The following is a 26,666-nucleotide window of genomic DNA, read 5'->3' as shown; positions in this document are numbered from 1 at the left end:
CCGACGGAATTACACCGCATCGTGTGTTTGCGGCTGGCTGTCCCCCGTGCAGACCAGACAGCGGGGTCGGACGCCGGCACTGTCGCCCCGCTGGGCACGTTTGCCTCTGCAAATCCTCCACACAGTATCTACAGTCAGCTCTGACACGGGATGAAAATCTCCTGTAGCCCACTTTAAATCCTCGCGTTTCTTCCACTCTTTCCCAGTAAAATCCAAACTTCTTACCATGGCCAGCAGAACGCCACAGGATCTGACCCTCTTCTTCCCCCAAGCCCTCATCTCCATCACCTAGCCTGGACTCCCTTTGCTCCAGCCACACCTGCCTTCTTTATCTTCCCAGGTCGGTGCGCTTGAACTTGGCGATTCCTCCCTCTGCCCAGAACACCCCTCTCCTAGACCTTCTCAAAGCTGGTTCCTTTGGTTGTCAGCTCAAATGTCCCTTCCTCTGAGGCTTCCCAGACCCCTAGCTAAGGTAATCTCCCACCCCACCCCAACCCCCGTTTTATTTTCTTCATCACACATACCACTGTCTGAAATAATCTTGTCTGTATTTATCGCCAATTTCCCCCCACTAGAATGTAAGCTCCACTAGACAAAGGACATTGACTTGGTATCTCCAGGGCCCAGCATGTAGTAGCCACTCAATAAATATTTCTCAAATGCATACATGAATGTATAATCTTAGAAAAGTTAAAACCATATAGCATGTCCCTCAGATCCCATTCTTCTGCCAAAGTGAGCTTTTCCCCTCTTAACTACAAGTCATCCTAACAAAGCCCACAAAATCAGGCTCAATTACCTGTCATTTGAAAATTTTAAATTAATTTTCCAGAGATAGTTATATTAACTGCCATAGAAAGACTTTCTGAATCATTACTATTAACTGATCAGTGGGTATTTCCTTTTCTTTGACAAAAGACAATTGTTTTACTCTTTCTATAGGGTGTGATCACTTCTCACCATAGAGATCCAAATGAAAGAAAAAGAGAAGCAGAAGGGGAGGAATCCAGTATTTCTCAATGCAGTACATATAGTGGTACGCGAGGGAGAAACTTCTGTATGTCACTAGTTATATGTTTAATATGAATCAGTAAAAAATAGAACCGGGTTTACAGATTTACACTGGAAAATGCAACAACACAATTCACGTATCCGGGAAGTCAGGAGGCACGAGGAATTCCATCAGAGTGTGAAAGGGAAGACAATCACTTTTCAAAATTAGGCTTACTGGCCGTGTACAAATTCTGCCTGAAACATGACTAAATTTGTCTAGTCCACAAAGAAAATGCAGAGATTTGCCATGTGGCCACGATCTGGATGTGGTTGACAACCATTCGCCCCCACCCACCCCTGCATCATGCTGTCTATCCCCTCGTAAGGGGCCACAAGAGGAATTTCTCTCAAGCCTCAACTAAGAAAACCTATGCTTCACTGAAAACCAGCTTATCTTAAATCCATGGGTCTATGATTTCTGTATCTAATCATACTTGTGCTGACCTCCCCTCCTGGTTTTGTTTTACTCTCCTCCCAATATTACTTTCCCTCCTTCAGCCTCCACATCTTCCCTCATCAATTTATTTTGTGTATATATACAAAATAATACATACATCTTATAGTATATACATTTTTAAGGCTTCCTGAATTTTTAATTCTTTCTTTGGAATAGAGGAAATTAATCAACCAATTCATCGGGAATATTTAAAAATTTGAAGACAATACTAACTTTCTAAGGTAAGAATAACATATGTGGACTGAAACTCCTGTGACTTTAGTAACCTGTGATCCACTAAAGCTTCTAATAACGTTTATTTACACAGTTGACCCTCTTGTGCATTTTGCTCAGTCTGGTCCAGCGATGAGAATGTCTAATTCTGCATTGCTCTGTACATCTGGTTACACATGTGAATTAAATTCGCAGTGCACTTAATTTTTAAAAATTCTACAAAAATAAAGCACTGCATTTATTACAATTTTACAGAGAGGCATGCACACAGGAGTACGACAAATCACTGAAGCAAAAGTCTGTGGTCTGTAGGAGGTCAGGTGGCAGATGAATTTCAAGCTTTGCACATTCTGGCCCAGGGGTTACTGAGGAACACAGCTAACATGAAGAAGGATACCAATAGTAAGCCCTTGGCCACGCACTGACAATAAGGCTCCCCTGCAAGAAAATGAACCAAATGAAGCACAATTCTTATTTCTTAAATTTTTTGGTAATTATTTAGGTAGAAATAAGCCAAAAGAGTAATAGTGATCGCTCTTAAGTGGCAACCTTATTAGTAAATCATTTAAAACTCTTTCTATGTGTTTTAAGTTTTCTGTGACACATACATATTTTTTAAAAATATTTTAATTGGCAAAACATAATGATAATCCTTCCAGAAATCTGCTTTACTCTACCTTGATAATACTGGGTCAATGGATATAGAAGTTGCGGCCAACACACGTCATTTCTGTTACAGTCATACTCTGTAAAATTGATCTGGAATCTAGGAAACATTTTAGAAGATTACAGTAGGCACAACAAAGCACACTTTTGATGAAATGCATCGAAACATAATTAAAGAAATAAACTTCTTATTTTTGAGTATATGTTTTTCTGCTTCCTAATAACGTCAACAAGGTTGTCAACCGGATTACCTTGTCAGTGGGCGGGGTAACTGTGCAGGTATCTTAATAAACTGGACCGATGCACTGACAGGGAAAAGGTCGGCCTTATCCTCACAAGTAAGCCCACATTGGAACTGCCAGTTCACTGTAGAGAACCTGGGAGGAAAAGATTATGCAGGTAACATATCCATCACTCGTTTCTAGTCTGTTAAGAGCATCAGGGAACTGACAGCAACGATATAAATTGGGATTCTCTTAAAGAAGGCTCAAATTCTATTAGTTCTTTTTCCCCCTTTGGGCAATGCAAACTTTCCAACATAGGCACAAGGAGACAGAGTAGCACGGTGAACCTCACAGGCCGATCACCCCACTACAATAATAATATGATAAGAACAGCAGCAGCTAGCCATCTTGGAGGGTTTTCCAGGTGCTGGGCGGAGCACGAAGGTGCTTTACACGCATCTTGCAGGCACACACCGCATCACTCTCAGAACAGTGCTACCAGCCGCGTTTGGTGGTTAACATCAGTGGTTTCTGCCTATCCAGCATCCCATCCCCTTTCTTCTGGCAACTGCACCCCAGCTTCCCCTTGGGGAAACCCCCTCCCCACAGTGTTCCCTACTCGGTATGCATGGATTATTATGTCCCCGGATTTCGTCTTTGTACCCCGAGAGACCGTGCAGAATCCCTTCCACAGCTTTATAAATACTTGTGAGAACAAGCTACCATTATACACCTAGATGATAACATATTTCATTTATCCACATACTCATGTTGCTAATAATTGCAATTCATAAATAAACAATCAGATTGCACATTAGCATTTCCCTACTCTTTGGAGCACCAGCAAATTTACTGACTCTCTCTAAACTACACTTATCCAAGATGCAGTCATACCTTGTCTCTACGCCAAGAATCTCCTGCTGAGTAATCCCTTCCACGGCACCAGCATCTGAGATGAGGATGCGGATATGCAGTCGGGCAGGGATATCCACGCAGATGCCACTCACACTGTCAGGCGGGTCTGCACCTCTACCAGGGGCATCTGCACCTACAGAAATATCACGTTGTGCATTTTGGGGTTTTTTTGTTTTGTTTTGTTTTGTTTTTGTTTTTTTAAAGATTTTATTTATTTGACAGAGAGAGAGATAGCCAGCGAGAGAGGGAACACAAGCAGGGGGAGTGGGAGACGGAGAAGCAGGCTCCCAGCAGAGGAGCCTGACACAGGGCTCGATCCCAGAACGGCGGGATCACACCCTGGCGGAACGCAGACGCTTAATGACTGAGCCACCCAGGTGCCCCACCCGTTGTGCATTTTGGAAAGAAGAGTAAGTCTTCCTACAGTGCCATGATACAGGGGGGGAAATGAGAAATGTTAGGAATCACATTAACGCATCTCTCGTCTCTAACAGGCTCTCGGTATCATCACTCCTTAACAGTGCTGGCTCTCGTGTTCAAAATGTTTCCTTGTCTGTTAACTCAGTCACCGGAACTTTAAAATCCCAGACCCACATAATAAAACCAGACGTCCTGATTCAGTTCCCAACCTCCAAGCTCCCCCAGAGTTTTAGCAGAAATACCATCCAACTGTAGTAAAATGCCACGAGACTGAGCCCGTGCCAGCGCTATTCTAGTACAAGCCGTCTAAGACATTTAAAATCCAAGCTAACTACTTTAGTTAGTGTGGATTAAATAGTGAAGACGCAATTTCCTATTGTGTCGCCATAGAGTAACACGATGGTAGAGAATAAAACTAAGAAATTAGTAACTACAGGAGGCGAGTGGCAAGTTGTGAGGGAACTACTGGAGGGACTTGAAAGTTGGTGACAGTTTATGACTTCCAACTTCCTCCTCCTCGATCCACATGTTCGACATCTCTTCTATTTATCAACCAGGATCAAGACTGGTCTTGGCTTAGACAGGACACAGAAGCCAACTGCTCTCACCTCGCAGGCAACAAAATGTCATCACCTCATACTTCTCATGTAACCACCTGGGGTTCTCCTTCTTGAAACCTCCCGTTCTTTCTACTCCTTAGGTGCTTCACTGACCCCTTCCCTCCACCCTCAGGCATGCCACAGCCCATTCAGCCGGCCTCGTGGCAAAGCCCAGGGGCTGAAAAGCCCCAACCTCTGGTTTCTATTTCCAAATGAGGACCTAATTCTGGGCCTAGTGACTCGAGCGCGGGGCACAGGAGGATCGGTGAATCACAGCCTGAGAGCCCCATGGCCCCCAGGACCCCTCCCAAAGTCAGAGAGTGATATGGGGCCCTTCCAGCCCACAGACATATTACATGATCCCTCACCACCCAAAGAGGGCAGGGGACTGGGGTGTCATAATGATCCAAACCAAACTACAAGGGGCGAGGAGAGTGCAGGCACATGTCTGGATGGTCCTCCGTGTGAATTCCAGGCTGCTGAGCGGAAGTAACCTAAGGTAGTACAGACAGCAGGATTCGAAAAGCTGCTTCCCACCAGCCGGGCAGAGGGGAGGGGCACAGCAGGACCCTCAGTGACAGGAGGCGACTTAGGACAGCAGATGCTGCAGAGCCAAGTCGCTTTTCCTGGCCCCAAAAGGCAATGCCATTAATTAGAGCACTAGAAGAAGCTCTCCTTCTGTTGGCACATTTCCACACTCAAGATTCCCCGACTTGCCAGCTAGGGAGCCAGCAAAGAGGCTGGAAGCCTGGGTTTGGGTTCCAGCTCTGCCACGACCCACTGAGCCCTCGGGCTTCTGCACTGACAGCTGAGTGAGCTGCAGCACAAGGGCCAGTTTCCGACTGGCAGTGACCCCGGGCCTGCTGTGGATTTACCTGCAGGTAAGCGTGGCTCACGGCTACTGCCTGGGCCACACGCACTCCACCTCCTCGCACTGGATCCCCTGCGAGCCCGATGCTGCAAATGCCTCCGCCCAAAGGCACAGGACTCCAGCCTTTCTAACCGGCCTGGGTGGGGCTGGCTGTCCTTATCTGCCACACCTTCACTTCTTTCTGTTCTAACAGCGGTCCTGAGACACAATGCACACACCATACAATCCACCCAGTTAAAGTGTACAATTCTATGGTTTCGGTATATTCACAGAGCTGTGCAGCCATCACCAAATTCCATTTTTATTGCCCCAGAAAGAAACCCTGTATCCATTACCAGTCACACCTCACTTGGTCCCACCTGCGCCAGACCCTGGCGACCACCCATCTGCTCTCTGTTGCGACAGATCTGCCTGTTCTGGGCATTTCCAACACGTGGCACTGTACAGTTCGTGGTCATGTCTGTCTGGCTTCCTTCACTCAGTATCATCTTTTCAATCACCTTATTTTAAATTAACAACATTGCTTTTACAAATTACAAAGTCCGGTCTCGATTGCCCATATCCCTGGCAATCGAAAACAGCAATGCAAACTGAAACGCACTGAAAATCTTCAATCTTCATTTAGACTTCCTTTTACAAAAGCTGTTAGCTCATAAAACAACTGGGGACTCTGAACTTCATGTGGATTTCCTCTTAAAAAAAAAAAAGGAGGGGCGCCTGGGTGGTTCAGTCGGTTGGGCGTCTGTCTGCCTTCGGCTCGGGTCATGATCCCAGGGTCCTGGGATTGAGCCCCACATCAGGCTCCCTGCTCCACTGGGAGCCTGCCTCTTCCTCTCCTACTCCCCCTGCTTGTGTTCCCTCTCTTGCTGGCTGTTTCTCTCTCTGTCAAATAAATAAAATCTTTAAAAAGAAAAAAAAAAAAAAAGGCATCATGAGTAAGAGGTAAAGGATGTAAGAGCCTGCTGCCCAGAGCGCTGACCTCTAAACAAACGTCAGTTGAGCCGCAGCGAAGAACGAAGACCCGCCCCGTGGGCTCCCACGCACAGCCAGCACAGGCACTCCCAGCAACAAGCCAGGCGCTGCTCATCTCTGCAGCTGTGACTTACGGATTATCTCGAGCCAGCCGTCACTAGGGTCGTTGTAATCAGAGTTGCCTCTCGTTGCAACATGAGTTGCTCGTATTAATGAGTCAAGTAGTTCAACAGCATTGTCCCTGCGAGAGAGTAAGACATTTCTCAGCGCCTGGCTAGCGGCTCTCATCTTGAAGTCCCTTCCAGGGAGCGTCCAGGTTGTGCTTGCTGGGGGCCTACATAAAAACTGCCCAAGGAAGTGGCATTAAAAGCTGGCTGGGCGTCCGCATTCTCTTCGATGGCCTTTCCAGGACGGACCCAAGCCACCAGGGGAAGACATACAGAAGCAAGCTTTTACTTTGGGTTTTAAATGTTAGTAATTTATGTTGGTATCATGTAGCTTACAGACTCCACTGAGTGTCATAAAACTTGGGAGGTACATAGATCACGTACCAAGTTACCAGGATAAATTTACAGGCCAAGTGATCCAATAGCAAAAGGAACCTAAATATTTTAGCTAGAATTTTGAGCCATAAGATGAAATTGGAACTTAGCGGGGGCGCCTGGGTGGCTCAGTCGTTAAGCGTCTGCCTTCGGCTCAGGGCGTGATCCCAGCGTTCTGGGATTGAGCCCTGCATCAGGCTCCTCCACTGGGAGCCTGCTTCTTCCTCTCCCATTCCCCCTGCTTGTGTTCCCTCCTCGCTGGTTGTCTCTCTGTCAAATAAATAAATAAAATCTTTTTTAAAAATTGCAACTTAGCGGGTGCCTGGGTGGCTCAGTTGGTTGAGCACCTGATTCGATTTTGGCTCCAGTCATGATCTCAGGGGTGTGAGATCAAGCCCTGCATTGTGCCCGTGCAAGGTGTGGAGCCTGCTTGGGATTCTCTCTCTCCTTCTCCCTCTCAAAAAAAAAAAAAAAAAAAAGTATTGGAACTTACCATCCCTCCTTTCCGTTCCTTTCCGGAACTTACCATCCCTGCCAGATGTCACTGGCAGGTACAAACCTTATGAACCGCAAGGGAAAGACTCCGCAAACTCCAGCCTTATTCCCCACGACCAAGAGCCTTGCTGGTAACTTACGCCTGCAGTCTACTTCCCTGCTTAGTGCCTCCCCCATCTTTTCCCGACTCCCCTCTCAGGATGTGTTATAGATGAAATGGGGATAAGAATGTATGCAATTAAAAATCACCAGGAGATACCACTTCACACCTGCTAGGACGGCAACTATCAAAACAACAGAAACTAATCAGTGTTGGGAGGTGTCACATTCCCGGTAGAAACATAAAATGGTGCAGCCCCTGAAAATGATGTGGTGTTTCCTCAAAAAATTAAACATCTAATTACTATATGACCCAGCAATTCCACTCCTGGGTATACGCCCCAAATCACTGAAAGCAGGGACTCAAACAAAAACTGGCGCATGAACGTTCATAGCAGCACTGTTCAACAGCCGAAGCTGGAAACAACTCAAATGTCCATTGACGGCTGAATGGATAAACAAGATGGAGTACAGCCGTACGTGGAACGGAATTCAGTCACAAAGGGGAACTGACCGCTGTTACAGCACGGACAGACCTCGAAAACATTAAGCTGAGCTGGAGATGCCAGACACAAAAAGTCACCTATTGTAGGATTCCATTTATATGAAATGTCCAGAGTAGGTCAGTCCCTAGAGACAGAACACAGATTGGTGGTTGCCAGGGGCCAGGGGAGGGGAGAACAGAGAGGGATAGTTAATGGGTACAGGTTTTCTTCTGCAGAGATGAAAATGTTTTGGAACTAAATAGGGGTGATGGTTGTACTACACCATGAATGCACTAAATATCACCGAACTATTTACTTTAAAATGATTAATTACATTATATGAATTTCACCTCAATTAAAAAAAATGTGAATGTATATGCACACCCATAAACACCCTTTGCAAATGCCACCCAGACTATTAGGTGCAAAGTTCTTTACACACCATGTAACAAGGCTTAGGTATTCTGTAAATGTTAATCACAAAAATTCTATCTGCCTCGTGCCCTTTTTATGTTTCCAGGGGTACTGGGTTCTAACGAGGAACCCAGTTCAGCTGAGCAACTGCATAAATATGGATGAAAGGGCTCTAGTCCCAAGAAAGAACTCTATTTTCCCTTCTATTGATCTTCAGATCAATTCTTTTTTTTTTTTTTTTTTTTTAAGTAGGCTCCACACCAGCATAGAGCCCAACACTGGGCTCAAACTCACCACACTGAGATCAAGACCTGGGCTGAGATCAAGAGTCAGATGCTTAACCGGCCGAGCCAGCCAGGCGCCCCTGAATCAGTTCTAGAGAAACTGTACATACTGTCCACTATCACTTACACACGTTCGTTACGCAGACTGTAATGTTTCACATTCGTGTTGCCTCTAGTATTCATGTGGTGAATTCATTTTAAGCGAACCCCTCAAAACGCAGGTAGATTCGCCAATGATATGCTCACCTGAGCCGCGTACAGTTTTCATGGATCCCAACTTCTAAAAGACATCCGGATAGTGCATTTTCTCCAAATAAAATGGGTTTGAAAGTTGCTGATGTACACAAACCCCTTCCAGCTAGAAAATAAAAAGATTATCCTCTTACTATTTTTGCTAAATGAAAGTAAAGATTTACTTCAAAGTTCTTGGAAACAAACAGAAAACAGTTTTCTGAAACTTTATTGGAAATAAAGTTTCCAATTTTCTCAAGAACTGAGGTCATCGTTACTCTAATCCTTTCAAAGCTGAACAAAGGCGCCTTTCTGTATCAGAACACCTGGCCCAGGATCAATGGTTTATGCTGACCGTGAAAGCTGATGCCTTCTGGCAGATGCGGGCACACACCACCAAGGCAAAGATTCCCATTGTTTGGAACAAAGTTACGGTCACATCTCCAGTTAGCACCGTCCTGGGCTACAGGCAACAATGACAAGAGACTCTCCAGCGAGCCCCATATTTAAAGATTTTATTTATTTATTTATTTATTTGAGAGAGAGAGAGAGAGAGAGAGCATGCGAGCGGGAACGGGAGGAGGGGCAGAGGGGGAGGGAAGGAGAGAATCTCCAGCGGACTCCCCACTGATCACGGAGCTGGACTCAAAGCTCAATCTCATGAGATATGACCTTGAGAGACCTTGAGACCTGAGCCAAAATCAAGAGTCAGACGCTCAACCGAGCCACCCAGGCGCCCCCATATTTAAATCTCTCTTATGAATAACCAGCACTTCGGGAGCAAACAACGTTAAATTTAAAAACAAACCAAAAAAACAGCTGTAGAAGCCTGATCTCCTCCACCCTTCCCCCCACCTCCAGCTAAATAAACCAACCGGAATTTAAAGGGATTAACTACTTGATTAGATTCAAAATAAGGCAGTATTTCCAATTCTAGTTTATCTGAGAGCGAACCATATTACCAAACCAGATTACCCGACTGCCAAAGGTGTAAAGTCGTCTCATTATTCCTCCTGTTGGTATTTAGAGCTCGAACGGGCTTGCCAAGTTGGTAACCTAGACAGACGCAATAATGAGAAGCAGCTGAAGTTCACCCAACACAACTCCTCCTCATCAAACAGTATAAAAGAGGAACACACAACGAAAGGAAACTACAGGCAAAGCTTTGTCAACACACTTGAGAGAAGAAACTATCTTCATACGCTGTCTTTTGGTTTTTTTTAACAAAGATATTTGTGTGACTTTTTAAATAAGTTTCGAAAATAAAATTTGAAAAGGAACGAGCAGGCAGTAGTCAGTCCCGGCCCCCTCACGCTGGGAACCCGCCCCCAAGCAGGCCAGTTCCTGAGTACTCACTGAGTGATCACTACTGCCGGTCCCAGGCGCTTTGAAGGGAGACTTCCATCAAAGTAACCTTTCGATGGAACACCGTGCAGTCAGTCTGCCCCCCAAACCCCTGCCCCCGGCCTGATTCAGGTCCTATTTCCATTCTCTCCCATTAGTCTGCCTTAATGCTTCCACACTTTTTTTTAAAGGTTTTTAAGATATTATTCATTTATTCGACAGAGAGAGACAGTACAGCAGGGGGAGCAGCAGGGAGAGGGGGAAGCAGGCTCCCGCTGAGCAGAGAGCCTGATGAGGGGCTCGATCCCAGGATCCTGGGATCATGACCTGAGCCGAAGGCCGACGCCCAACCAAGTAAGCCACCCAGGTGCCCCTGCTTCTACCCTTTTATTATGAAAATGTTCACATGTACACAAGAGTTGACAGGAATACCACCCAAAATCAGCAACCCTGAATATCTAGCCTGATTGGTCTTCTCTGTATGACATAAGCATCTACATACATATTTATTTTTGGCAAGACCTTTCGAAAATAAGTTGTAGACTTGACACTTCACCTCCGAAAGCTCCAACGTACGTCCCCTGAAATGAAGGATATTCTTCTTCATAACCATGATACCAATATTTCTCCTAAGAAAATTAGTAATTCCTTACAATCAAATCACATCCAGTTCATACTTCTATTTCTTCCTATGTCCCCAAAACCATGTTTTAGAGCCGCTTTCACAAACCGAGATGCGATCAGGGTTCACGCACAGTGCTTGTGTTTCCCACGTTACTTCTCAGCATTCCTGAATCAGCAGCCTCCCCTCGGGCCGCTGGCCTGTCCCTGCCTACCTCCACCTGCTCTTTTCTGCCTCCCTGGCCGCCCCCGGTCATTCCCATTCCCAGCCGAGGTACAATCTCCTCCACACAGCCCAGAATAGAAACTTGCCGAGGGCAGAACTCTGAGTCACTCTGCTTTTCTTCCAGCACTGAGATCAGAACCTACACAAACGAGATACTTCACACAGGTCCTCAGTGATGGGAAGTTTGAGGTGAACAGTCAACATGCCACTTCTCTAAAGTTCTAGAGTGCCTGTGAGTCCGGCACACCTTTATTAATTCTCTTGCATTGTTCTCTATGCAAGAGAGAGAAGTGAAGTGCTAGAGAATGAATGGCCATATACACAGGCTATCTCACGGACTGATTGGTTCTGGCTCCTAAGCAATTTATTTTTTTTTGACAAGAGCGTCAACGTTTTTCACATAATCTGATGGTGTTTCTCAGAAATCCTGTGAAATTAAATCATGAAATAAAAACCCTTAAATCCCAGGAGCCTGCTTTGAAATCCAACCATAAAATCCAAAACTCCACATTAACAAGTACACTAAAATCTCATTTAAAAGAAATATATATATATATATGTAAAATGGATCATGCATTATTAAATCAATATATACAAATATTGAAAATCATCCAAACTAAAAAGTTATTTAAAATTGAAAAAGTTGGGGCGCCTGGGTGGCTCAGTCGTTGGGCGTCTGCCTTTGGCTCAGGGCGTGATCCCGGCGTTCTGGGATCAAGCCCCACATCAGGCTCCTCCGCTGGGAGCCTGCTTCTTCCTCTCCCACTCCCCCTGCTTGTGTTCCCTCTCTCACTGGCTGTCTCTCTCTCTGTCAAATAAATAAATAAAATCTTAAAAAAAAAAAAAACCTGAAAAAGTTGTTCCTTCATGGTTACTTACCGCCTGATTAAGAACAGTAAAAGTAAGGGACAAGTTTTTAAAAAACAATGATAGTTTATCCAACATACACTCACTGAACACCTACTATGGTCCAAGTCAGTGCTGTCCAACAGAAATACAATGCAAACCACATGTGTGATTTTAAAATATGACACATTTTTAGAATTTTTTAGACATTAAAAATTTTTTTCTGGTAGCCCCATTAAAAAAAAGAGAGAGAAAAAGTAGATGAAGTTAATTTGAATAATATATTTTATTCAACTCAAAATATCCAAATATTATCATTTCCACATATGTACATTGCGTGGCTAGAAGCTGGCATGTTGGACGTGCAGTCCTCCCTACTGTTTCAGGTGCTGAGGAGGCAACACCGAATTAAAGAAGCAAACAAATATACAACAAATCACGTGATGCTATATTTGTACATAATCACAAAATACACAACATGACCGGAAGTTCACAGTCCCCATGAAGTCTCTCCATGAAACCCCAGGTTAGGAACCCATCATCTATAGCTTCTTAGTTCTCTAAAAGCTTATTTTACCAACACTTCAAAGGCATTATCTTTTTTTTTTTTTTTTTCAAAAGACTAGTAGCTAAAGAGAAAGAATGTTTTGCATTTACAACAACTTGCTACTATCTAGGACACTTCACGTAAAAAAAAAAGTTGTTATCAGAAAAAGAACGCAGTGTCACAAAAGAGAAAGAGAAAGGTTAGAGTCCCAAACTAAAATTGGAGAGAGTGACTTACAATCATTGTAGTACAAGAGTATTGAATTAAAATGTTTGTAGGATCAGCAATTGACACACATCGTCTTACCTGGATTTCCAGAAAATTCCTTTTCATCACCACTATTATAGCTTAAAAATTTAACTGTAAATCTCTGTGTCATGATCCCTAGAAATAAAACAAAATAAAAATATAATGTGCACCCTTTCACGACGGAAATTATCCCCCATAGTGTTATTTTCTTTACCTTATAATTACATTTTGACATGCAAAAGGAAAAAACGTTTTCTATTAAATCACAAATACAAATGAGAAACAAGACTGATTTAGTTTTACGTGTAATAATTATGAGAATCTTAGAGAAAGAAAAAAAATATTTTAAACTCAAAACATTCTCACCGCCCTCAACAAAGTTACCTTTCTGGTGGGCATTAATTTCTGCCCTAATAATTTTGACATTTATTTCGCTGATTGTGTTATTATTCCATCTGAAAATATAATGTTCTTCCACAATCACGTTTCTGGAGGCTGATTCATTGCTTAAAAGTGTTTCTGCGAATAAAAAATACTTTCATAAATTAATGACCCTCCTTGGGTTCAGGTCGGTTATGGGCTCCATCAATCAGCACTGGCCCCCTCCTCCACAGCATCACAATGTCCTGGGTGAGCTCTGCCCTTTCCTTCCATTTCCGTACCCCCAGAATGTGGCTCAAAGCTCGATACAGAGCACATGCTCGGTCGAATGTTCATCAGAGATGAAGGACTACAGAATGTCAGCCCCTTAGGAGCAGAGGCCTGCTCACTAGCTCGCTACTATATTGTAGGTACTTTGCTAAGATCTGATGAATGAATACATTTGAGAATTTCGACACATTGTAAGGAAACACAGATATCCTTCATGAACCACAAAAATCCTGGTACTATTAGCCAAACTCTGAATAACTTCTTCGGCTGCATCAAAACTGCAAAGTTTAGTTATTTCAAAAAAGTAGAAGAAAAGAGAGCAAGAAGCGTACATGCTGGCTCCCTGAACAACACTGCGGAAAAGCTTCCCAGGCCCTGAAAACTAGCAGGGACCCCGGAGCCTGCAGACCCCGAACCCACAGAACTCAGGGCTGTGAGGAACTGGCTCCAGGGGGCAGAGATCTCTCTGAAGCAAGACAAGATGAAATAAGGAACAAACCACACGTGGAGCAGACAAAATTCTAAGTGTTGTGAAGTTCCTTAAATTCTTCATAAAAATCAATGTTCCTCTAGGATTATATATTACTTCTAAGAAATGACCTACATATTTCTGTAGAGGTGACATAAAAGAGCTAATTCAAGTACCTGTCCTGGTGATGTATTTGTCTGGGTCGGCTGCTTCCTCATAGATTACTTTTGGTGTAACGATGCCTGAAAAGATACAGAAGTTAGCCTCCCGGGGATGACATGGCCCAACACGCTCATGTTCACTTATTCAAGGGAAAGCTTATCAGGCAACTATGGTAACTGAGCTTGGCCTGTGTGCCAGCTACCAAAGTCTCTCCCACTCCCCAGATGCCACCTGTGGGAATCCCGCTGTTCTTGGCATCTGGTAATGACTGAGGAGGAGATTCCAGTCAGTGACAGTGATCCGGAGAGCTACTCTCCTGTAGGAACAAATGTGCGGTCCACTGCCAGTGGGAACGGAAGATGGTGTGCTCGCTCTAGACGCGGTTTGCTGCTTCCTCGGCAAGTCACATCGCCATGTGACTCGGCAATCCCACAGCTGGGTGAACAGCCAAGAGAGACTGTCCACACAGACAGTCACACACATTCACAGCAGCACAACCACAGCTGCCAAAAAGCCCATCAAAGGATGAATGGACGCCATATGTGGCACAACTATTCATAGGATGGAAGAGGACCCAGCCATAAAAAAGGAGCAAGTTCTGGTCCGTGGCACAGCGTGGATGAGCCCTGCAAACAGGACACTCAGTGAAAGAAGCCTGACACAAAAGGCCACATATTACAGGATTCCTCTTACATGGAAAGCCCAGAACAAACAAATTCATAGAGACAGAAAGGGGATGAGTGGTCACTAGGGGTCAGGGTACAGGGTTTCCTTTAGGGAAAGGAAAATATTCTGGAACTAAACAGAGGGGGTGAGTGCACAGCACTGTGAAGGTACTAAAGGCCACTGAACTGTACACTTTAACAGGGTTAATTTTATGTTAGGTGAGTTTTACCTCCATGTGTAAAGAAGAACAAATATGCAATGTGTTGCCCTATGGAACTGGACTTTTTCTGAAGAAAACATTTTCCTCCTAATTGGCAGTTGAAATATTTCAAGTTGATCCAGTAGAAGTGATTTATATCCTCATGAGATCACAGTTTATGTAGACACTCAGATATGTGTTCTCTTTTTTTTCTAAGATTTATTTATTCTTTTTAGAGAGAGAGAGAGCACGTGCAAGAAGGGGCACAGGGAGAGAGAGAGAGGCAGAGAAGCAGACTCCTGCCAAGCATGAAGCCCGACAACAACTCGGGGCTCGATCCCATGACCCTGAGATAATGACCTGAATCGAAATCAAAAGTTGGTCGCTTCACTGAATGAGCCACCCGGGAGCCCCACATTCTTTTCTCAAACCAATCTAACGTACCTCCTACCGCACCACTCTTGATCTTCGCGTTGATAATACCATCTTGCTCTTGGTATACTTCCAAATTAGTAGTGCACCGAACATCGAAATTCTGAAGGAATGCCACTGGTGCGTTCTGCATGCACTGCCCAGCCAGGGACACCTGAGAGTAACGGGAAATCCCAGCAGGGCTATGGCCTCTCTTCAAATCATAAAATATAGGTCAGCGTCTCGTACGGGCATTCTTTCCGCAACCTGCTCTTACTGCTGGGTCAGTTTCAATAACGACAAGTTCACTGACTAGATGACCCAGAGATAAATTATCTAGTTAATTTGCTAATCAAAGTCTGGAAGCCGCTGGTTGAGGGGTAGAAGTATTGAACAAAAACGAAGAAAACTGCCTGCTCCATTTACTTTGCAGAAACATGATTATACTCAACTTCATTTTCTCTCCCTCGGGACAACTAGATTTTTGTTAAAACCATAAAAATGGATTCCTTGAACAGTGAAGAGAGATGGTTAAGGCTCCCATGTTTTCGTCCCACAAATATGTTTACTCATGATTTTGGACTTAAAAAAAAAAAAATAAAGATTTCACATAAAACTCTAAGGCCTTGAGATATTTTTCAAAGTTCTGGAATATTATATTAAACTATATACTTATAGCTTACTAGAAATTGGCTGTTAAACTAACAGAAGTCCAGAATGGTAGTTATTTCCATGGAAATTGGTAGAATGTCTTTTGGTTGGTAAGTTCACTCTGAGATTTAGCAAAACGGTGGCTAATTTAAGAGGGACTGTTAAAAATAAAATCCACAGACCACAAAGAGTTGAGTGCCTGGAAAGTCCACAGGAGACAAATCAGTAACTTGAGATGAGATTTTTAAGAGCAGAAGTTAAATTAACAACAGGCTGGGAAAAGATGTTAAAGGGCCCTACAGCACACTAAGACGGAAACTCTTACCTGCGGGATGGTCAGGTAGGCCCTGGCCGCGGTCATGACTGCATCTCCTTGTCTGTAACCGAAGTCCGAAAAGTCTCTGGGGCCGGTACGCACATGCACTTCAAAGGACCCGCGCCGCGCAGCGGACCTGTGAGCCAATGGGAAGGAGCGTCACCAAACCAGCGGCTATTATCTGCTACAAACAATTCTTCTTTTCATTTTTGTTTTACTTCTTTAATTACAAAAATCAGGGGTGGACTAAAAGCCACAGAGCTGTGCCCTTGAAAGTGGTTGGTGGTTAACGCTATGCTACATGAATTCTACTTCAGGAAGCGTAGGCATAACAAAGCTGTAAAATTCCGACACCAGGGAAAGGTACAAGAAAGAAAAGCAAGACCGCGGGAGCCCCGCACGCCTTCCCCAAAGCCCGGGAATCACGATTCACTGTGGGCGGTGTCACCCGTTTCTTTTCAGCGAGGCCCAGTTCTTTCAAGTGCTTCGCGCAAAGTACACTCGCGTGAGTATCTGAACGTCTAGACCCGAGAGGCGACCGCAGGCGGCGGGCCGGCCACGCACGCGAGGCCGAGGGCACGCACACGGAGCCGTGGTAGAAGTAGCCCAGGAAGGGCGAGTTGGCGGGCGAGGACTGCACGCACAGCAACGGGGACCAGCCGGGGCCGCCGCGGCGCCGCTGCACCGAGCACTGGTGCTCAGACTCTGGGCTGACGTCGCCTCCGAAAGCGCCGGTGAAACAGGCCTCTCTGAAGAGCGCGGTGAGAGCCGACGAGCACTCCTGGAAAGGAAACGCAGAGGAGCGGGGAGCGCCCAGGGGCGTCTGCGGCGCCGCGTCCGCTCTCGGGGAGCAGCGCACGGCTGAGGAGGCTGAGGAGGCTGAGCAGGCTGAGGAGACTGAGGAGGCTGAGGAGACTGAGGAGGCTGAGGAGGCTGAGGAGGCTGAGGAGGCTGAGGAGACTGAGGAGGCTGAGGAGACTGAGGAGGCTGAGGAGGCTGAGGAGGCTGAGGAGGCTGAGGAGGCTGAGGAAGCGTGGAGCAGGAGTCTCTGTCCCGGCTGCTCCCACTTAGGGCTCACAGGAAGTAAAAGCCTGCTAGAATCTCTCTCATCGACTCCCTGCTGAGCCTCCAGGTCAGGACTTTCAAACCTGCCAGGGAACTACATCCTTACTCAGGACGTAAGACGTGCCCACAAACAGAAAAAGAAAAAGAAAAAAAGAGAAAGAGACAAAGAAAAAGAAAAAAGAAAGAAAACAGTAGGAAGAGAAGATAATCTGGAATAGACTCCAAATGGGGAATAAAACAGAGTAAACGTCCCTCTTTGTAACTGTCATCACCACCCAGAGAAACCTACAGACATTTCGAGTCAGGGCAAACAGTCTGAACTCCGTAAGAATCCTTAAGGTCCTCACCATATGAGAACACGCCCCAATTAATGTCATCAAGAAGTGACTTGATTCCTGTATTTGGTTATTCACCCATATTCTTCCCTGTTTCATATAGCACTGAGAGCTAAAAGTTAAGTATGTCCTGAATCCCTTGTTTACTGACAGTAGAAAAATAGATTTTAAACAAGAACAATTCAAATTAAACAACTGATCGTGCCTAAAGTGGTAAGTAGCAGCTGTCAGAAGACACCACTGATCCAGAAGACTAAGGCCCGTGGTTGGTGCTGTGTACGTCAGTACCAAATATGACAAACAAGTCAAGTCAGAAACCGGGCACACGACTGCAGTCCTGAAGACAGAGGAAGAGAACACCATCTTGACATTTCCACTGATACTGATTTATGACGTGCTGTATTTTTAAATTAAGTACAATTGTTATATGAGAATTCCAATATAAATGAAGGCCCTAAACTTTCCTTTTCTGCTTTGTAAAATCAATCACGACATAAATGTGCTCAATCACAAATGGGTGTGACTGGGGTCCCAGTAAATGTGCCACGTCTCTCATTCCTCTTAAATCGCAAAGGATTAGAAATATGCATTTGACCTGGATCAGGCAACGGTTTCCTAGCTAAGACACCAAAAGCACAGGCAACAAAAGAAAAGATTGATGAATCAGACTTCATCAAATTACAAGACTTTTGGGCTTCAAATGACACCAACAAGAAAGTGGACAATCTACACAATGGGGGACATTTTTTGCAAATCACATACCTGATTTGGGACTAGTAACCAGAAGGTATAATGAACTCTTATAGTTTAACAACAACAAGACAACCCACTTAAAAAATGGGCAAAGGGTCTAAATAGACATTTCTTCAAAGATATACAAATGGCCAGTAAGCACATGAAAAGACGTTCAACATCACTTGCCACTACAGAAATGCAAATCAAAATCACAATGAAATACCACTTCACACCCACGAGGATGGCTATAATCAAAAAGATTACCGTAACAAATGTAGGTGAGGACGTGGGAAAAATCGCAACCCTTCCACACTGCCACACTGCCACTGGGAATGTAAAACGGTGTGGCCACTTTGGAAAACAATTCCTCAAAAGGTTAAACATACAGCTGCCACAGACCAGAACAGTTCCACTCCTAGGTACTACACCCGACAGAAATGGAAACCCACGTCCAAACACTTGCATACAAATGTTCACAGGAGCTTTATTCATCACAGCCAAAGCAAAAGCAATCCAAATGTCCACCATCTGATAAACGGATCTGCAATCTGTGGTCCATCCCTGCAACGGAATGTGACTCCGCCATAAAAAGGAACGCAGCACTGACACCCACCACAACGTGGAACCCTCGAAAACAAGATGCGGAGTGAGAGAAGCCAGACACAGAAGGCCAAGCGCTGTCGGAATCCGCTTACGTGCAATGTCCAGAACAGGCCAATCCATAGAGCCAGAGCGCAGATGAAGAGGGGCCTGGGATGAGCAGCGGGCACGGGAGAGACTGCAGAGGGGCAAAGAGGTCTTTCTGGAGTGACAGAAACGTTCTCAAATGGGATTGTCGTGAGAGTTGTGCACCTCTACGCGTTCCCCAAAAAATCACTGAAACAATGTATTTTCCTTTCTTTTTACCTCTTTCCACAGAGGCTTCTCAATAAGATAGTAACACCACCCTCTCCGCATAATCATCTCAATCTTGACTTTATGTGAAGAGATACATTTTTTCCTTCCCTAAACTAGACTGACGGGACTAGACAAGGAAGCACTCAATTTGAAAACAAGCTGCAACACAAAACCCGATCTTAGTTTTCAAAGCCCGTCCCTCAAAAAGCCACGGATGGGGACCTACTGGTGTTCCACACAGGGTCTTGTACCCATAATCAGAAAGGACGTACCTGGTCACAGCAGCAGCGAATGTCACAGGCCCCGGCTGTCAGATTACAAGGACAAGGACCAAGAGGCTGATACACCTGGTTGGGAATAACAGTCACATTCTCTGAAAAGTACAAACGACAGAGAAGTCCAGCAATGAAGCACTCTGACAGAGCACTGCCACGTTTTTTGACACTCGAAAGAAAGCTGAACCATTGTTGTACAAATCACCACGACCAGATGTGACACACGAAGGAATCCCTGAGCTGTGCGTAAACCCTATCTGAGGCCTGTTATCTACTACTCCCAGAAAAACCCAAATATAGGAAAATACACTAGTTATGATAAACTGAAAGTCACAGTTGATCTTAAAGATAATCGAGTGACTAAAATTTACAAGTTGGGACAAATGTTAAGGCACCGATTTTATTTTTCAATATGCTGAACAATCCCTTTCGTAACACCGACGGACCTTGAGCATTGACTCCTTCAAATTCATTACCTCCCCCAGCAGATAAAACCGAAACCACGGTGACACTTCACACAGCTTATCTGGGGCCTATCTGGCCGCAAGATTATATCTAATCATGCTGCCTGCTCAACCTCATATCCCATCACACTGCAGACCAACTCTTCACATCCTGGTTCTGGTTCAAGTGTGAAAGTGTGGGGGAAATTAAGAATTTTTATGTGGATTGGAAAAGGAATATGGTATACTACATTTCAACCTCCTAACTCAAAATCCAGTGAGTAATGTTTCCAGTTTCTCTGCAATAATGTACCAGGTAAAATTTTCAGTCTGCTGAATTTTCCTTTTTTTAAGTAGGCTCCACACCCAGCATGGAGGCCACTGCAGGGCTCAAACTCATCACTGTGAGATCAAGACCTGAGCCAAGATCAAGAGTCGGACGCTTAACCAACTGAGCCACCCAAGCGCCCCTTGAATTTTACTTTTGCCCTAGGATTTGGGACATTTTGAAAAACTACGTAGCGACTACTTCTTTAAACTCTATGTACAATTAACTTCAATGATATGACAGCTGAAGCATCTAAAGAGCAGCTAACTAGAGTCTGTGCTACAACATAGTAAACCCCAGTATGTCAATGGCGTCAGAAATGAGAAGGTCTGATTAACAGACTATGTTACTAAGACCAGGCAAGGCTCTGACCATCAGTATAATCAAACCCGTGGGACGGAAGCAAGGCATTTTAGAATAGGGTTTTACTATATGATATATAGATAGATGTCTGTGCATCTATCTATATGTCTCCTCTGCCGTTTGCTAGCTTCATTGTTATTAGGCATACCACGTACCTCCTGTCTGTCCTTCCATCCTTTTTCTTGTTCTGAGCTCTGTCTGACTGCGTGCAAAATGTTTCATACCTTCATGGGGTCAGAGTGGACATCTCATAATTACCAATATACAAAGACTCTAATTTTCCTAAGTTTGGCTATTTGTACAAAGATGTTTTAAAATATTACCTAAATGTAGTCAATATTTTTTAAATGAATTTTATTTATTACCTAAATGTAGTCAAGTCAATATCTTTTAAAAGAAAAAAAGCCACCACTTTGAATGGTATAGCTACCATTAATCCGTCCCATAGTGGGTTTTTTGCACCCACTGGATATTATTTTGTTGGTTTATTCTGAATTTTAAACATTAGAGAATGTTTTTTCTTCTAAAAACAAAACTTAAAACCTTTAAATAGGTCACAGATTCACATGTTCAAAGAGCTCAAGAGGATCTAAAAAAAGGTACACGGTGAAGTCCTCACAGCCAACCCCTTCCTGTTCGCACATCACTCCCCCAAATGGTCTCCCGTGGTTGGCATCTCAGATAGCATTCCAGAACTTCTTAATGCAAATATAAATACATATTCTCCTTCCATGCTGTAGGCACCCATCTGCATCTGCTTTCTGCAGCTGGCGATTTATCTCGGAGACCCTTCGGTGCGAGAACATAGAGGGCAGAGCGGCCCACTGAATGGCACTGCCTCGACTTATCCCATCCTCCTCCACTTTCAAAATCACAAGGAGGACCACAGCGAGGGGATGTGATGAGGGAAGTCATGGCGTGGGAGTCTCAAAGTGACAGGCCGTTGCTACTAAGGAGGAACGCATCTCCCTTCATCTCAGATGACCGGAAAGGCAAGAGATGCCGGATCTGGGTGCAGGAGACAGGGAGCATGGCAGTGGCACCAAAGTGGACCCCTCACCACTGGCACACCTATGTTCTCTTGTTCTGAGAACTCTGCCATGGGAAAGGGAGACTAACACAATACCATTTTCAAGTCCAAACACACGTGTGCGCGGTGACATCTGCTACAGCGCTGGTTACACGTCACAAGCTGGAAGTGCTATGCAATGGAATGCTATGCAGCTTAAAAAGAACGAGGTGAACCTACATTTATATGGAATTTATTTTTGAAAGGTACAGAATAGTAAATTGTGTGTCATTAGTGTGTGTGTGTGTGTGTGTGTGTGTGTGTGTGTTGTTTTTAAACAAGAGAATACCACGCACTTCCATAAGTATAAATTAAGAGGCTGTCTCTGGAAAGGGAGCTGGTGGCCAAATGCTTTCACCGAAAATCTATTGTGGGTTTTTTGTTTGCTTTGTAAACTCCTTCATTAATCTTTCCCTTGCTTTTTTGTTTTTGGTTGTGTTTTAAGATGGAGTCACAAGTGTCAATACACAGAAACAAACTTCACTTTCTCCCTCAAAGGCAGTCTCCAAGGATACAAACAGTAGAGCAAAACAAACTAGATCTTAACTAAGTAAAATAGGACAAAGTGGAAATTTCTAAAGTAAGAAAATTAAACAAAAGGGAAGTATGCTTAGGAGGGCAAGACTGACTCAAGAGCAGATTACGTGGCATACGCTTAGAGTCCAACAGATAATGTTTGGCATGAATGTTTTGATTGTCAAAGATTTTCTTACCTGATGCATTATGGGCCAAAGAAGAGTTGGCATAAATTTCCACTTGAATGAGCAGATGGGCTAAACAGGATGAATTGCGAGATGCTGAAACCAGAAGAGTCTGGACCATACATGGGGACTCTGAGAAGGAATCCGTCTCATTAGAGGAACACCTTTGCTGACCCCTCTTCAACCTCACTGTCACATCCAACGCATTCTGAAAGGAAAATATGCTGTCCCTTTTAAAGTGACTCAACACAGCACGAATCATTGTAAGAACACATAATGGAAAACATAATAAAATCACGCACCAGCCTCAGTTCACTTTACAAAAGGAGAACCGTATACAAAGATGACATCATTCTGTTCAATCCCACCCCTTAAGTCTATGGCAATATGCAAGCCCTGATTCCTAATCCTCCGTTTAACAGAAAGGCAACCAACTTTTGGATAGTTAGAGAAGACTAAACACAGGTCTGTGTGATAAATTATCTCAGTGTGTCCAGCACCTTTTTAGTTTCTTTATCATCCTACCAGCATATCAGCAGAACATTAAATGCACACACAAAAAGTCAATGAAAACAGTCCCCGGTTCCTGGGATGCAAGCAAAGTCTGCCTTTCTTAGCCTTTATCTCCAGAACTGATGTCTTGCACATACTAGGCACTCAATAAAACATTTATTAAATGGAAGATATTTCCTCTCTCCCGGCTTGAGTGTAAGCTCAGACTGGGTGAGCTTAGTGGTTCATGAAGATTTTTGAGTCACAGATCCATCTGATAATCTGATGGAAGCTGGCAACCCTCTCACCAGAAAAATGCACACATAATGTTACAGACAATTTCAGAGGGTTCTTAAACTTCTTGAAAGTCGTCCAAGGACCCCTGACCCTCGCATAAGCACCTCTGGGCTGCGCAGGTGTCTACTAGATCTGATAACACACAGTTTCATGGTAGTTTCAAGCACAGAGAACACTACATCATGTTCAACCAAGACAGCACTGCAGAAACACTAACTGTGGGTTTCCACAGGTGCTACTGAGAACATTTGACCTCTGGCCTTACCACAGTGGGGGTCACAGTCAAGCTCCAGTCTCCTGTCTCATTGGTCAGCAGTCCACAAGCTGGAACCGGCAATAATCCTATAGGAGAGAAGATTAGGATGCAAGGCAGTGTTGCCCAGCAGCTACGGGTGTGCATGCTGGAATCAGGCTCCCTAGGAGGGAATCCTTTTCAAAGCCAAGGATTGGGCCCTTCACAAGCTGTGCAACTTTGGACGAGTGACAACCTCTCTGAACTGTAGTGTCTTGATTTGTTAAATGGCATGAAAGGATATTACTGTTCTTACTAGGAAAATGTGGTGATGCATATAAAGCACAGAGGACAGATAGCTCAGTAAGTGCTAGCCATTATTGTCTCAAGCTTTCTTTCCCTGAGCCTGTCCGTTGGTCCTCTTTGGTCCACAGCAGGCCCCCATCCCTGCTCCCATGGCGACTTTGCAGGGGACGGCAGCTGGGGAACCCCGGGGATGCCACCTCCTGCGATGCCACCTCCCGGGCTCCTTGGGTGGCCTGGCCCTGGCCCAACACCCCCCACCCTCCCCACGGGAAGTGCCGGACGCTTTACCTTCCTTGTCCTGCAGCAGGGCCAGGGACACGGTCACATCCTCGGTGCCTCCGACCAGGGACGCACTGACCACGGGGCCGGTCATGCGGATGAAAGCAGGAATGAAAACTAGGCGAGAAGGAAGGGGAAGGGCGGACTTACTAGTTGTAAGGACTCCGGGAGGAGTCCCAAGTCTGGTCCCTTAAACGCCTCGTCCCCAAACTCCTCGCCCACCCCCAACCCCGGCCTGCAGGCCCCAGTCCTGCGGTACACACCCAGGTTCCCCCACAGCGGCCTCAGGAAGCCCAGCAGAAGGAGGAGCCTCAAGAGCAGAGGCGCCGGCGGCGGCAAACCCATGCCTGGCGTCTGGCTGGGCTCGCTTCACAGAACCGCGCCCGCCTTAGAATCCGGGAAGCACCGGACCCGAAGACCCGGCCCGCGCCGCCTTGCCGCCGCCATCTTGTCAAGCCAACCGGAGCTATGGCAACCACCAATCGGCCGCGGGCCTGGAGAGCGGCGGGCGATGATTGGGCGGACAGCGAGAGAGCCCGCCCCCGGCCCGGGCCCCAGCATCCTGGCCCCGCCCACAGGCCCTGCGTCCTTGTACCTCCGCCCAAGGGGATCGGGAAAGAGCAAGAGTCTGCGTCCAGTTTAAATAGAGCTTCCCCAGCCTAGATTTAATTCATCGCACTGCAAGAGCAAGCCTACGGACACTAGCTTCTTAAACACGATCCTTAATAAACTTGATTTTTATGGGGACTTTGGGAGGACAAAAAGGGGTGAGGCTGCACTGCTGTAATGGTGTAGCGCTGCTCAATTGTTTTCATTATCCTCCCAGTTTTTTGAAGAGTTTTGTGTTGTTTTTACCGCACTGAGCTGTCAGCACTCGGAAAGCAGATCTTAAAGAACACAAAACGTTTTGCGCAGCGTTAGGACCGATGCCAAAGTATCTGAACTCTTAGGTCCTTAGCCTCAAAGCATCCCACGCGTTATTACAGTTCCGTGACTAAGCGTGCAGGCTCTGAGGTAGCTGTGGGATTACTCCGTCTTTCCGGGGGTAGATGGCCCGGGGCAGCTCACCTAGCCTCTCCAAACTTGAGTTTCCTTACCTCCCTAAAGGGAGAGAACAGACCCTCCCCGACAGGATTGTGTGAGGATTAAATGAGGTAACGTATTAATGAATCTAAACCAACGTCTTGCATATAGTAAGCACTCCATAGATTTTCACTCATTGTTAGCTCTCAGGGGGGATGGTATGCCGATTAGCTGAGAGGATCCATGTCTGCACGATGCCTGACAAACAGCAAATGCCAAATAAATGTTTGCCGTATTAGTTGATTGGCAAACCTAACATTCGGAAAGCAATCTGAAAGTTGAGGTTCTACTAATGCCTTGCACTGAGCTTTGCTTTGTTCTTACACTCTTGCAAAATCGTGGATTTGTGCAGTTGTAACATTCGCATGAAATCCCTGCCACCACCCCGCACGTGAGCTCCTCTAGGGGAATGCAGAGTGTTTGTATCTCTTGGTATCTCGGCATAAAGCCCAGGAGAACGTGACTAGCAGGAGGGTAACACACTGCTGCTATTTATTATTCCTTAACAAGAGAGTAATAAGCATTTTCCTGGAGGAAAATCGTTGTCTTGAACTACTTGTAATCCCTGGGTCAAAATGCTTTTCCATCTAGGGGAAACATGAGAAAGTAATTCTGCAAACACGAGGGTTCATGGGAGTGTTTTAGTGCACTGCAAATCTTTATCCTCACTGAGTTCTACTTTGCTAGGCCTTAACATTATTGGCATGTTCTCACATACTGTAGGGAGGGTATCGTTAGTACCACAGTTACCTGTATTGGCAAATATCATTTGTCAGACATTCAAAATAAGAACATTTTTCTTTTAGGTCAGTTGAAACCTGCCCTTTCCTTACCAAATAACAGATAACCCTGTCAATACTTCCAGCTGCGACATCCTGCTACCGTAAAGAAATGCACCAGGGGCGCCTGGGTGGCTTAGTCGGTTAAGAGTCCAACTCTTGGTTTTGGCTCAGGTCATGATCATGGGGTCATGGGATGAAGCCCCTCGCTGATCTCCTCACTCAGCAAGGAGTCTGTTTGAGATTCTCTCTCCCTCTACCCCTGCTCTCTCTAAAATAAGTAAAAAAATCTAAATTAAAAAAGAAAGAAAGAAATGCACCAGAGAGTAATTCACAGGGATTCTCTAACCCTCCCAGTTCTGGGTGGGTGGTGGAGGAATGATTAAAGCGGGCTTTCTCTCTTTTCCCCTAGTTTAACGTATTTTCTTTTCTTAAAAAAGCATGTAATCATTTTCTGCTCTAATCAGAAAAAAATAGTACTTATTAAAAGTATGCTTTTATTTTCTGCTTTTGGTTGCATTAAGCTATTTAGCCAGTAGTGGAATGAATTGCGGAATTCTAAGGCATTACAGTTAAAAAAAAAAAAAGTCATTTGTGAGGCACAATGACATTATTAAAAATTAATTGGAAAACTTTTCTTAAAATGATTTGTAATCAATTCTATTAATATAAAATGTAGGCATAAAATG

General features: G+C 44.9%; 1 protein-coding gene across 7 annotated transcripts; it reads right to left on the bottom strand.

The window, feature by feature from the left end:
* Positions 1–1,058: 1,058 nt before the first annotated feature.
* Positions 1,059–24,592, bottom strand: TCTN2 (tectonic family member 2). 7 transcript variants are annotated; one of them, XM_044389812.3, is made up of 19 exons: positions 24,379–24,583; positions 24,125–24,232; positions 23,564–23,640; positions 22,522–22,717; positions 20,895–20,963; positions 19,603–19,703; positions 16,883–17,079; positions 16,308–16,434; positions 15,365–15,506; positions 14,070–14,135; positions 13,158–13,292; positions 12,831–12,908; positions 9,916–9,996; positions 8,956–9,067; positions 6,525–6,631; positions 3,508–3,661; positions 2,641–2,766; positions 2,401–2,489; positions 1,059–2,161 (listed from the first exon to the last, which is right to left on the bottom strand). In XM_044389812.3, the coding sequence occupies exons 1-19, from the start codon at positions 24,458–24,460 to the stop codon at positions 2,058–2,060; spliced, it is 2,151 nt and encodes a 716-aa protein (XP_044245747.1). In that variant the 5' UTR covers positions 24,461–24,583; the 3' UTR covers positions 1,059–2,057. The 7 variants fall into 7 exon arrangements, with proteins under 7 accessions (XP_044245747.1, XP_057161893.1, XP_026370508.1 ...); XM_057305910.1 differs by having other exon boundaries at positions 16,943–17,079; positions 24,379–24,567; XM_026514723.4 differs by lacking the exon at positions 20,895–20,963 and having other exon boundaries at positions 24,379–24,592.
* Positions 24,593–26,666: the final 2,074 nt, after the last annotated feature.

Source organism: Ursus arctos, unplaced genomic scaffold, assembly GCF_023065955.2.
Source record: "Ursus arctos isolate Adak ecotype North America unplaced genomic scaffold, UrsArc2.0 scaffold_34, whole genome shotgun sequence".
NCBI lineage: Eukaryota > Metazoa > Chordata > Mammalia > Carnivora > Ursidae > Ursus > Ursus arctos.
Note: the sequence above shows the minus strand (reverse complement) of the source record. Positions and strands in the feature narration are given on the sequence as shown.